This window comes from Amblyomma americanum, chromosome 11, assembly GCF_052857255.1.
Source record: "Amblyomma americanum isolate KBUSLIRL-KWMA chromosome 11, ASM5285725v1, whole genome shotgun sequence".
Lineage (NCBI taxonomy): Eukaryota > Metazoa > Arthropoda > Arachnida > Ixodida > Ixodidae > Amblyomma > Amblyomma americanum.
The window spans coordinates 85,157,869-85,171,447 of NC_135507.1; the positions used below are offsets into that span (position 1 = coordinate 85,157,869).

The following is a 13,579-nucleotide window of genomic DNA, read 5'->3' on the forward strand; positions in this document are numbered from 1 at the left end:
CCTGCACATTGTCTTTATATTGATAATGTTACAATAAATATTTTTCTGGGTACACAGTTGCGCACTCGTGGCTTGCTTTGTATGCTTTGTCATCATTTGTTGCTTTATTGCACATCAATTTCTGAATGACAAACCTCTTGCATAGTAAATGACATTCGGGCTTTGTAATGCGCGACAGCGTGCTTCATAACCTTACATGTCAGGTTTTGCTGCTGTAAGGACAAGTTTATCTAAAGTGGTTTTGGTGGTTTCGCTTACGTGGTATCGGTCAATGTGCACATCTCGGCAGCCCGCATTGCATACAGGGAAGTAGGAAAACAGTGAGGTGACGTTAACCGTTAATCGAGCTCATTATTTCCTTTTGTGTATTTGCTAGCTTTGTATCTCCAGGGCGCCTCTAGTCATTTATTTTTTCCTTTGGTGCTCAACACGTCTGTAGCGTAACCACGCAAAAGACGCATTTTTCATGACCCTGACATTTATGTACAGTACACAGAGCATTTTTCATTCACGACACCTATTTCCTTCTGGTACGCACGGGCTCCAGCCGAAGCTACTGAACGCTGCGCTGCGTTCGAAAGCGTGTTGGCATCGGCGGCGACATGACACTCCGGCGCGCCACGGAAATGACGTCATTTCTCTCGTTTCATAGCGGAAACGGCGGTGACTGCTGTTGTTTTGCCGATGCGCCGCTGTGAATCCAATAAGCCCGTCGAGGAGGCCTTTGGTGGTGTGTGGCATCTGCATCGTTGTCGTGTCCCTAGCATACGCACCAGCGCGGAGCGCACCGCTGCTCTGGAGCTGCCGGCGAGGCCAGCAGCCTAGGTTCACCGTGCAGCATCCGCCCCACAGCGGGCCGCGATGGCGACCGAGTTGATGGGCGACGAAGACAAGGCGGCGGCCGGGTCGCTCGAGCCTTCGCTCATGAACATCATCGAGCAGCGGTCGCTCAAGTGGGTATTCGTCGGCGGCAAGGGCGGCGTGGGCAAGACCACCTGCAGCTGCAGCCTGGCCGTGCAGCTGGCCGCGACGCGCGACAGCGTGCTCATCATCTCCACCGACCCGGCGCACAACATCTCGGACGCGTTCGACCAGAAGTTCTCCAAGGTGCCCACGCTGGTGAACGGCTTCCGAAACCTGTACGCCATGGAGATAGACCCCAACCTGGGCTTCTCCGAGCTGCCCGACGAGTACTTCGAGGAGGGCGACCCGTTCCGCGCCAGCAAGAGCATGATGCAGGAGATCCTGGGCGCCTTTCCGGGAATCGACGAGGCCATGAGCTACGCCGAGGTCATGAAGCTGGTGCGCAGCATGAACTTCTCGGTGGTCATCTTCGACACGGCGCCGACGGGACACACCCTCCGGCTGCTGTCCTTCCCGCAGGTGATGCATGAAATGTGAATCAAGGTGATGGAATGTGAATTCTGCCAATATCTACCGGGGCCCTAAAAAGCGGTTTACACGTTCTAATTTCGTTGGCAGTGTTCATAGTTCAGCTGCAACAAAGCTGGCATTGTTGGTTCAAGTGAAAAGCTCAGTCTTGGTTACTTGATTTTCCTCCCTCCGTTGCTTAGCTGTTGCCCATCATTGCAGCCTAATTCGACTAGGCCCACTAATCACGTGCTGTGAAAGTGACGCAGTTTGTTTTTAAGCGAAACTCACTGTAGGCTCACGAGGGAGGCAAACATGTGCATCATTCGCTGTAAACTAAATTGATACCGCGGTGGTTGGATGTCAAATGCCTGACGTCGCCATGGCTTTAAGGGGCGGATCATCCATCTGACCTTGATTTCAATGTGTTGTGCAAACCTCGGGTAGTGAGGAAATTCTGAAACAGAAGTTTCATGCTAGTGAGCTGACTTATGTAGTCTTGCTGTCTCTGACGAACAGCTGCCGCAGACTGAGTGATAGCAGTTAGGTCAGGAGGCACAAAAGTGTGCTCAAGGGTTGTTTGTTCCCCGGTGTCGAAAGGTGCAGCCATTACCTTGTTCGGGGACATCCAGGCAACGTTACGTCCAGTCATCTAGTCATTATAGCGAGTCGCCACTTGGGCATAGAGGGATGCACCTGGCAAAGCTCGGCACAGCTGCTTCTCTCAGAGAACACGTCACTTGTCATTCATTACATTCTTTTCTCCTGTGGCACGCATATCGTTTCTTTGTTTTGTACCTGTACAGTACATTACAGGTACAGTACATAAGGGGTAGGTACATATATTTTGGTAAGCAAGTGTTAACACAAAGAAACTTGATTGGTAACATTATTGGCAAAGTTGGATGAGCACGTGATGGCTGCGATGTCGTTGGGTAGGTCGTTCCAGTCTGCTGCAGTACGGGAAAAAAATGATGCGGCAAAGGTGGTAGTTCAGGAATGAGGTCGGGAAACTTGAAAAGGATGACGAGTGCGATGAGATATGCGTTACCAACTAAGGGACCATCGGTTATCATACTTTCGCATTACATGCCTTGCCCGTGCACACTTCTTCTTGATTTTGACTATTAACTTGTATCTGTTTCCTGACGCACCCTTGTCTCTTAATATTATACCTATCCTTACACCGCCACCATTTGTGAACTAACACTGCAGAAATGGATTGTCTCATTGGCAGATTAAGCAGTTTTATTTTAGTTTGTTTTGTCTGATTCGCTGAGAGCTTGAAAGATCATGTCATAAAAAAGACATAACCAACAGGGGATGTAAATGGTGGGAGAGGGGAATTGAGGACTTAATTCGCCATGCTCTGTGCAACAGTTACCTTCTTGTGCAAAAAAATGACGGTAATGTTCTCAAAGAATATTCTATCAGCTTAGTGTAGCTTCTAGTCTCCTTTCATCTTTCCTCTCAGTGCCCCTTTAAAAGTATGCAGTGGTTGCTGTTAATGCCTTCGCAGTGGGGGTAGAGTGCTTAGCAACTGGCATCATGAGCAAACAGTGGCAGGAAACCACGTGCTAATGAAGTGCTCCTCACTAATAATAATATGGTTTCAAAAAAGCAGGTACGCTGGCCCTGTCCAGAAACACTGGATAGTTGATCATTGTTGTGTGCTTCATTAGAGAGACCTTTAAGCATGAAATAAGTGCTCACATATTCACTCTGATGGTCACATAGCCCCTCTTGACTGAAATAACTTGCTGTTATGAGGCCACCTCATGAGATGTCGTCAGCTAGGCGTGCAGAAGTTGTGGTTTTTCTGAGGAGCACTCTCAGCCTGAAATGAAATACACTTGCCTCTTTCAAACCTTATTCACTTCCTTTTACCTGTTGAGACATGCATTATGTTCGACTATCGAGAAAGATCTTATAATTTGCGCATGTATATTTGAAACTCTCCTTTTCACAAAAACAACATAGCTTGAAAATTTTAAGAATTCATAAATGCCGCACACTTCCACACTCGTAGAATTTCAACCTTATTCTTCTACCAAACACGTTCATGCGCAATTTATTACTTATCATCTGAAGCTGTTTCCGCAACAAAAACTTAGTGTCCTGTAATAAGCTATTCCACAGCACCGGAGTAGAAAGAAGTGACAGCATCAGACTGCACTTCCTTGGCGCAGTGCAGAACTTTGCGGTGACCATCTGTATTTTCTGTTTTGGAAAAGAGATTCTTTTTTCGTGGACATGAAATGGCCCTGCCATATTGTCCAGTGAGAATTTGTAGCTGCAATCACTTACCTTGTGAGAACAGCGCTAGACACTTTGAAAACGTTTCTGCATCCGCAATCGCAGACGCTGTGCTGCGCAAAGGGTTGAATCAGCTAATAATGAACACTTCTCTAGTCATTCATTACATGCAGCCTTCGTGTAACTTTTCTATTGATTGTCATAGTGCACTTCTTTTGTTTATTGATGCACTTATGTATTTACGTTTTTTACACTGACTGCTTCCTGTCCTTGCTCCCTGCCATGTGCGTTTTACCATGGGCCTCGTCGAACCTGTACAGAGTAGACTTTTGGTCACGACACATTTTCATCTGTGCGCATGGCATTGGGGTTGTTTGGTTAATTGACTCATTCCTCTGACACAGGTGATGGAGAAGGGCATGGGCAAGCTGCTGCGGCTCAAGTCGCACCTTAGCCCTTTCATCTCCCAAGTGGCCGGCCTGCTGGGGCTGCAGGAACTGACGGCCGACGCCATGTCCTCCAAGGTGGAGGAGATGTTGCCCGTCATTCGCCAGGTGAATGCGCAGTTCCGCGACCCGGACCAGACGACGTTCGTGTGCGTCTGCATTGCCGAATTCCTGTCGCTGTACGAGACGGAGCGGCTGGTCCAGGAGCTCACCAAGTGCGGCATCGACACGCACAACATTGTGGTCAACCAGCTGCTGTTCCCCGAGCGCAATCCGTGCCGCATGTGTGCCGCCCGTTGCCGGCTGCAGGCCAAGTACCTGGACCAGATCGAGGACCTGTACGAGGACTTCCACGTGACACGGCTTCCACTGCTTGACCAGGAGGTGCGCGGTGCCGACCAGGTGCGCGCCTTCTCCCGTCACCTTGTGCAGCCGTACGTGCCGCCCTATACGCCGCCCGACTCCTAGCCGGGCATTCAATAAATTTCTGCTGCTGTCTTTTTTTGTCTTGTGGTGCTGATGTCTCTTGTATACCAAAGCAGTCCCTGATCTGCAAAGGGAGCAGTGCTGCAGCATGCATGTCTTGTTGTGCTGGAGGTCAAGGGTGCACAGTCATGCCACACGAGGTGCTGGCCTGGGATGTGCTTCAAGAGCAGTGTGGTTCCCCTCTGCATCTTGTATCACTGTGCCACTTGATGCATCCTTCCCATCACATGTGTTTGATCAAGATATCACTTTCAGAAGTAATGCATGTCACATTGCTGCTGGCAGCAGGAGTGGATGGCTGCAGCAGCAACATCGGAATGGTGTGCTCCTGTTGCGATTTGTCTTTCTGTGGCATTACCGGTGACAGGCACACTTGTGGCCCACACAATTGTGTTTAGATTTAAAATGCCAATTTAATAGTGACGGAGAGCTCACTTATGAAGCAAGCATCTTCTGGCCAACCTGCTCTATGCCAAGTCACTTCACAGCTGTGTGCAAGTGAAACCTGGAAGTAGGGTATGACGTATCTATTCAGTGCCATGTAAAAGGCCCAGAAAATAAGCCTGTGTTGTTTGGGCGTAGACATGCTAATGCAGTATGAATTCATGTTCTGTGTTGATTCTATAAGCAGCTGATGTTGGCAGTAAAAGGTGAAAACAAAATGATTGTGTGCATCGTGGCATTGAATTCATTTTCTTGGTGTGTGTGCTGGGGTTTACTTGGAATCCATGCCAGTGAGGGTGCATCAGTAGTGAGAAGCTGACCTGTGGTCAATGCAGGAAACAAGTGCGCAACTCACTGGTGTATCTGGTTGCATGTCATCCTGCCAAAAAAAGGAACTGAATGTGCCACGTTGACTGCGGTCTGTCATGACTTCGCCAACTAATGATGTCTTTCCATAAAGTTCTTTAGGAATTTAGGCTGTCAAATATCAAGTTTTGTGCATTATTACTCCTTACTGGTGAACAATGCAGTGCATAATAACACAGCAGCTATACTTTTTCTTTCATTGTTGTCATGTATATGCTCTTATGTGATGAATGGGTTTATAGCGTTCTCTGCAGCTCTCTTTACTCTGTAATATTGCTTGAGTGGTTATGCCCATTTCCCCTAGAATGCACTGGGTCAACTAGAGAAGTGAAATATGCACTGTTCAGTCTCCAGAATTGAGCACACTCCAGTGCATGAAAAAAACCATCAGCCTGACTACGCCCACTGTAGGGCAAAGGCCTCTTCCACGTCTCTCCAATTAATCCTGTCCTTTACCAGCTGCAACCAAAAATTTCACAGCAGATGTTTCCCAACAATTCTTTCACTGCCTCCTGGAAACAGTTCAGTTGCAGGCATTGTGCCACGAGTTGCGATCATTATGTCCCAGTGGGCACTGAAGCTCCCTTGGATGACCTAGGGATGTCCTGCGGACGTGCAGTGGAGTTTGGGTGCCCATTGGGGTTGGCTGACCACAATAGCTAGAGTTCTGATTAGGCTAAGGGCAGGGTTAAACGGGGCTTCCTCCTCAAGTGAGGTAGAAATTCTACATAGGAAAATCATGCTGAACCACCCCATTTTCTTGACACCGAGAGTCCAAGAGATATATGGATATATGGCTCGGATGGCAGAGCACCCCCCTTCCAAGACTGACTGAAATCTGCCCCTGGATGGGTCGTAAAATAATTAACTACGCAAGCAGGGCACTTTTCTTGCACACAAGCATTTCAGCAGTAGTGTCCTAGCGAGTTTAGTTCATAACCAACGTTAAATTATCTGTACAGTGTATGTTATGACCTGGCTTTCGTATGGTACCATCATAGTCTTTTCAAAACCATTGAAGGGCTATGGTACCATGAATGTTGGTCAGCTTAGATGAACCATCAGGACAGTGGAAAAGGCCCTTTCTTTTGCGGCTCTCAGAGCAGAAGCAAAGATGCTGCCCAAACAGGGTATCAAGAATAGTACTTTTTTTTTTTTTTGCACCAATCACATCAACATTATGCAAGATAAAGCTTTTCCTTAGCAATTGAAATCACATAGCCTAGTGCAAAGTCAAGATGGAATGCAAATTTTATTCAGCAAGCAAGCTGCATAAATTTTCTCGTGAAATGAAACCAAAGCTACAACCCAATAAATGCGATCCAAGAACGGTCACTGCCTGTGCCAAGTTTTGGTACCTTGCTTTGTATGAAAGTCCATTAACGAGGCAATATTTCTGATAATTTTAAAAGGCGCCACCTCCCTATCTCGCAAGAAGCGGGAAATGAGAAATTAGTGTGCGGCTGCGTAGCGGAAGGTGCAATATTTCAGTTGCAGTACTAGCAAAACATCACCTACGCATAGGTTTTCAGCACAAACATTTTGCTCGGGTCGATTAATTTTTGGCTCACACTCATCTCATTGGCAATTGCTACCATGACGTCGCACATCCTCCGTACTAAACACGCAAGCTTCGGTGTTGTCACAACCTTGATTTAGCAAAACCACGCTCACGCCAATGAACACAGCACGCGCCCCGCGGCATTATAGACGGAAACCTGTCGATGCGCCTATATGCAAAGTGTCCGTTGCCAAATTTCCATAAAGGCAGCGGAGACAGCAGATACCTTTTATTTTAACGTGGTGCCCGGAACTGCAACTAACAACGCGTCAGGCGCTTTGTCCCTCCACAAGAGCGGGTCCAGCAGAGTTCACAACAGGCAGCTCGAAACAGAACAGTGGTCACCAACGCACAGACGTCGCGGGCGGCTCTCTGCTACTCGAGCCCGTCGTGCTTCTCGCGCACGGCCTCCTTGAAGCGCTCTTCGAGCAGCGACAGCTCGCTGATGAGGTCCGTGATGGCGTTGGTGAAGGCCTCCTGCGGCGCGCTGTCCGGCGTGGTCTGGACGCGCAGGATGAACTTGTGCTCGAGCGGGTGAGGCACCTTGTAGCCGGCAAACAGCACGCACGGATCCTTGAGCAGCTGCGCGCGGATCATGTTGGCCAGCGTGTGGTCTTCCTTGTTCACCGTGAAGATGGCCGCGTTCGGAACCTTCGTGTCTTTCTCGATGGTGATTTTCTTCTCACCGTCGAACAGCAGGAATGACTCGAATGCCGGCGGTGCGTTCATCGCGACGCAGTTCGCCCTGGGCTGACGTCGAAGACTGCTGCTGCTACGACTTCACCAAACGCAGTGGGTACGGTGGGTGCCGACGCTAGGTGTAACCGAACGTCAAGAAAACGTACAGAAGTGAAATGCTCGAAACAGTCAAGAATAAAGTTGACCTGCCAGCACTACTCACTGCCAAAGCAATCTTGCAAAATGTTACTAAACGTTACCAGATTCTTTAACGAAGAAAGCGAGACTATAAATTACCGCCAACCATAACAGTTCTTAAAGTTATAATTAATATAACAAAAACTTAAACTACTGTAACACAAATTTTATTTTGCATATAAATAAAATGCTTATTTTTTATTGTAAATAAAACAACGCACAAGAGGAACAAAATTAAACTGAATTTGACGAGTTTCAGAGGAGTCGTCGTCACACTGATGCATCTCGCGTTTTCTCAATTCAACGAGAATTCACGAGACGCTCTTTCCTTTCCATTTTTTTTGAGGGAGTACGCCGGTTAGGTATGTTGGCCTCTGTGATATCATTGAGTTAAAATCTTTTTTGATCCTCGTTGCATAGAGCGATAGCGCTGTTGGTTATAGTAAAATATATGCATTACACATTGATAATTGTTGTGATGGCAGTATTTTGCTCGTTTCATGCCTGTTAAATGCCTCCGTCTGCCCTGCTCTCGCGAGCATCCCCTACCGTAGGCATGCGCTTTCGCGAGTGCTGAAACTGCGCTGTTTCGAAGGTACAGAGAGAATAGTTCAATCCCCCCAAAAAGAAAAAAAACTGCTTTTGAGTTATTAACGCGCCTGAAACCACTACGTATGCCTGACTTACGTTAGGCAGACAATCGTAGTGCACAAAATCAAACCTGTGCATGCTTTGTGCTCCAGATTATCATCGGCAATTCACCTAGTTGACATTGGCATTTAAGCTCTGTAGTAACCGATTATGCTAATAGTGCGAGCTGATTACCTTGCGAATTGTGTCACGTCTCAGCAGAGTTCATATATCAGCCTTTGAGCGCCGCGATCTCGCTGGGTTACAGCAGTGGCCGAGTTTGTGTAGTGATAATAGCCTATTAGATGCATTTAAAGAAGAAATGTCATTTGATGTAATCACGTCCAATAGTGCTTTATTGTGAGGGGCAGTCACAGCTGCGTGACCAGGAAAGCGGTACGAGCAGTTTGTAAAACTTGTACAGCACGGACTTGCAGTCGGTCAGTTATGTTAATCTACCCTGTTCCTAGTTAAGGGAGGAACGCTAGAGCGTTTTCTGTGTCTTGGGCTTGAAACGTGACCTGGCAAGGAGTTCTTGTGCGACAGCATAGCAACCCTTATTTTGGCAGGCGGGCAGCCTAGCCGCATTTTTTTCCTAATGATAGTTTTCTGTCATGTTTGGCGTCAGTGTTTGCCTTTTTTTAAAGGTAATGCAAATCATTTGGCGTCCAACATCAATCATGATTTATGTAAAGAAGCTAGATTAAAGAATTAAAATGATGGCTCAGTTCCAACTGTGAAGTTGCAGCTTAGATTGAAGCGGGCTGTAAAGTGAGTGTTCATCCCACACCTCCTTTACAGGCAGGCGAAGCCGCCATGGGTGCGTACAAGTACATGCAGGAGCTCTGGCGCAAGAAGCAGTCAGATGTGATGCGGTTCCTGCTGCGGCTGCGCTGCTGGTACTTCCGCCAGCTCAACACGTGCCACCGTGCACCCCGCCCCACCAGGCCAGACAAGGCTCGCCGCCTTGGCTACCGTGCCAAGCAGGGTGCGCATCTTTCACTATAATAATCACACCCCTTTGCCCCGTGGTTTTTGTTCAGACTACTTTTACCATTTCTTCTTATGCATTACTGGTCATGAACTTCTAACACTATGGTCTCATACGCTGCTATGGCTCATACGAGAGCTTCATACGCTGCGCAAGGTGGCCATGTTGGGCCACTGTCCGTAAACAGGCATCATCCGAGGAGCCCCCGAAGCCAGGACAGTTGCGTAATTTTTGTGTGTTTGCCAGGCCGCTCTGGCCAGCAAATCAGAGGTGCCAATTATGAGCGTGAATGCCGTTGAGAGCTTCCATTTCGGAACTTGCTATGTACAGTGGCTATGCGCTGGCCGAGTGTGCACAGAACCAGAGACGAAAGGCGCAGCGCTCATGTTTGTACCTTTGTCTTATCTTTCTGACGTCTTCTTTTCACTGCTTTCATACGACCCCTTGCCTTCTTGGCTACGCTCGCCACACTGCTTTCCTCATATTTCGTTTTTACTTGTTCATTAACTGCATAATAGTGTTTCACGTGAATACGATTAACCAACTGTGGCCGGCAAAGAATTCACCTAACCAGGTGTAGTTATAGTAATCTGAGAGGGGTGTCAGCGCATGTGCTCCACTTTTGCGCGATTATCTGGCTTATTATTGCTCTGTTTTTGGCAGAAATGGCATATTTGCTATCATGTGATGCCAACTTATCAGTCTAGCTTGAGTTCCTCTAAAATGTGCCATTTCATTGGACTCTTTAGTACTACAAGGCAAAAAATATTGAAAGTGATGGCAGTCAGTTAAGGAACAGGCACCTGCAAATGATTTTCAGCAGTATTCATGTCTTGGAGGAAATATTTCAAAAGTAGAATTGATTCCTAGGTGGTCCCTTGTAATGGGTGCAAATATGTTCTGCAATTTTGTGAACATAAGTGCCTGAGGCAAGAGGTTTAGTGAACTTTGATATAGGCAGATTTGTTATAACAAGTCAGCCAGTTATGAACCTCGAGAGCATATTGCAGTAGTATAGGTATTGCAATTTCAAAGCATATTTAGGTGTGCTTGCTTAGCAAGTGCCGGCTTGCAAATGGCAGTGACACCAAGTAGCACTAACTGAAGGTGGCTAAGGGAAATCAAACTGCCATGGTTTGAGGGACATTGAAGACAACTCCACCCAGCTATTGTTATAAAAAAATGATTCTCTGCCCTTTTCTGGGTATGCTAACGTTGTTCAAGAGCAAAAGCCTATTTATGACTGGGAAAAATGAATTTAAAAATTTTCCTGCCACTCGATTCGAACTCGGGATGGCCACACTGGGGAGTGGTTTCTGCCTTTTTGAAGTGAATGGTGATATATCATGGCCTCTGGGACCTGCGAATAAAATGTTTGTTGGTGCATTTAGTTTACTTGTGAAACATGGCGGTGGTGGCAACGCCTATATTTTGTTTTCTGGCCTTTTCTAGCTTACAAAGTGTTTTTTTTTTTTTTTGTGAGAGTGGTCTCTGTCATTGTACTGATGTAGTCCGTCTATACAGGCCAACTTAAATTTTTTTCTCAAGTGTCCCTTTAAATGGTTGACCTGCGGGATTAAGGGCATATTCTACAGTTTTGTTGCGTAAAATGCACTGTGCCACTGCACGTGTGAACGTTCTGACAGGTGGCGCATGACCATTGATGCAGGCTACGTGATCTACCGCATCCGGGTGCGTCGCGGTGGCCGCAAGAAGCAGGTGCCCAAGGGATGCACCTACGGCAAACCCAAGAACCACGGTGTCAACAGCCTGAAGCCTGTCCGCAACCACCAGTCCATCGCTGAGGTGGGCGTCACACTCTTCATTATCTTTGTGCTCTTGTGGAATGTTCAGGTGACCAGGATGCATGTGTGTGCATGACCGTTTATGATTGAGGGGAGCCACTCGTGTTGTGTGGCATTGTGGTTGGGCTTTTTTTTTCCCCTCATCAAAGTGGGAACTTCCACACCCAATTAGGAGTACTTTGTGACACTGCAGTGTGGACCTTGACTAGGTCTTCAACGTGTTGACTGACCTTGGCAGTGGTTGGGGACATTACAGTCCTTGCAGAAAAGAGGGTTGTAGAAGCTTACTGTGTCAAAGGAAACTTTTTTTTTTAAGAACTCTCAAATGCTACCCGCATCACCTGTTTGTTGTCGTTTTTGTTGACGTTAATGATTTTTGCTCATGTTCTGAGGAAAATGAACCAGTGGTGCGGAGTACTACAGCAGCTTTGCTCTCACAAGTAGGCGACCGAAGCATACTACCAATAGTAGTACAGCAGTAGTTGGTGTAGTTGTAGTACAGCAGGAACGGTCGGTGTTAACCCATTAGTGTACAGGTCCATGTGAAAAGGTAGAAGTTCATTTACATTCTGGAAGAAAAGTTGTAACCCCTTCCATTGATCAACCATGAAATGCAGCATACGTAGCCCAAGTTTGGAGCCTTTGTGGCTTTGTTTTCAAGTTAAACTTCATAAAAACCTGGAGATGGGCTTGTTTCTATTTGGTTTGGCTGAGAGCAGTATTCTCTGTTGTTGAACATAGAACTGTTTCCTTGCTGCGACAGGAAATGAGTTGAACAAGGGCCAAGGAGGGAAACCTCAGTCCACTAGCCAACGTTTCGACAACCCCCTCCCCACCCTCATTCAATTTGCTTTGTGTTATCGAGAATCCCGTCTCTTCAGCTTCACACTGCCATTGATCCTTTGCTGTAAAGTTGCAGTGGCATGTTGCCAGCAGAAAATATGAGGTGTTCTGTGGGACAGTGAGAAGTTTGAACATTATTTGTTTGCATGTCTTTTGTGTGTGAACATGGCTTCAATTGCATGCTGCACAGTCCACATCTGTCCAAACTGCCCTTGTTGCCTTGCCATGCTGGCTAGCTTTCCATGCAGCCAATACAAATTGCATATGGGTAGCTCTCAAGCAATGATCACTTCATAAGTATATGAATGCACATTTTTTCCTTTGTTCCAAGTAATTTTCTTTTGCACAGAATATGTCCGAGACATTTCCAACTTCAGTGCAAAGTAGTAACAGAATTCATTCTTTTGTTCAACAATTTCCTTTCACATTGGAGCTGCGTATACAAGTGCTGGCACTGTTTATCTCCTCGCTTAAATGCCTGTGGTTAATATCACGATGTTCGATTTATTGTCCATTGGCCTCGGGCATCTGCACACGACCTCTAACCAGTGTCATCTTTCTCCCCGTCAAATGTAACAGGAGCGGGTCGGCCGGCGGTGCAAGGCGCTGCGCGTCCTCAACTCGTACTGGGTGGCCCAGGACTCAACCTACAAGTACTACGAGGTGATCCTGGTGGATCCATTCCACAAGGCAATCCGTCGCGACCCCAAGGCCAACTGGATCTGCCAGTCGGTGCACAAGCACCGTGAGCTGCGCGGCCTCACCTCGGCTGGACGCAAGTCGCGGGGCCTGGGCAAGGGACACCGGTACACCAAGACCGTGGGTGGATCACGCCGTGCTTGCTGGAAGCGCCGCAACACGCTGCAGATGCACAGGAAGCGCTGAGGCCAATAAATGCCCCCTCTCCATTGCTCCTTCAGTTCCAGAGTCTTCCTTGGTGTGTAGGGGAAGAGATCTTGCTACTGGTTTGCGCCACCCTGCTTACTGGCGACGGAGGTGCGACGGAAGTACTTGAGGACTGCTGTGGAACTTAATCCCACATTAGCGTCCACCTTGCATGTGGAGGGGCTGCAGGGTTTGTCCTCTGTTCTGCTGGGTACTAACTTTCCCCCAGTGTGACTCTGCTTCCCTGGGGTGAAATGTTTGGAAAAGTGGGGAAAGTTTGTTCAGTCCAAAAGCACTTAGCCGAGGCGTTTTGCCTAGATTTTTTTTTTGTGCCATTAAAATTGGATCACCAATAGTTGAGCGCAATGCTTGGGGAATAAGAAAAAACACAGTTCTCCCTGGCTAATTTTTGGGCACTTGGCGTAGGTGCAAGTGTGTCGCAGCTAGCACATTTTGCTGGCATAATGCTTGCAAGATATGTCATCTGTCCAGACAAAACGTTTTGAGCAAGAAATCTTGGCAGTTCACACTGGATTGATCGGGGAAAAAAAATTCCCTTGGTTTGAGATATTATTTCCATAGAGTTTCTTACTATTAACTAGAGGGAAAGCTGTCGCCC

General features: G+C 47.3%; 3 protein-coding genes across 3 annotated transcripts; 2 read left to right on the plus strand and 1 right to left on the minus strand.

Moving 5' to 3' along the window:
- The first annotated feature begins 711 nt into the window (after positions 1-711).
- On the plus strand, positions 712-4,571 carry LOC144110389 (ATPase ASNA1 homolog). The gene is made up of 2 exons (XM_077643241.1): positions 712-1,383; positions 4,032-4,571. Exons 1-2 carry the CDS (start codon positions 862-864, stop codon positions 4,539-4,541), a joined length of 1,032 nt encoding a protein of 343 aa, XP_077499367.1. The 5' UTR covers positions 712-861; the 3' UTR covers positions 4,542-4,571.
- A 2,031-nt stretch (positions 4,572-6,602) lies between these two features.
- Positions 6,603-7,854, minus strand: Polr2J (DNA-directed RNA polymerase II subunit RPB11). Its single transcript, XM_077643242.1, has one exon. The coding sequence runs from the start codon at positions 7,657-7,659 to the stop codon at positions 7,306-7,308; it is 354 nt and encodes a 117-aa protein (XP_077499368.1). The 5' UTR covers positions 7,660-7,854; the 3' UTR covers positions 6,603-7,305.
- Positions 7,855-8,087: 233 nt separating this feature from the next.
- RpL15 (ribosomal protein L15) lies at positions 8,088-12,985 on the plus strand. The gene is made up of 4 exons (XM_077644612.1): positions 8,088-8,168; positions 9,238-9,424; positions 11,097-11,233; positions 12,655-12,985. Exons 2-4 carry the CDS (start codon positions 9,253-9,255, stop codon positions 12,958-12,960), a joined length of 615 nt encoding a protein of 204 aa, XP_077500738.1. The 5' UTR covers positions 8,088-8,168; positions 9,238-9,252; the 3' UTR covers positions 12,961-12,985.
- Positions 12,986-13,579: the final 594 nt, after the last annotated feature.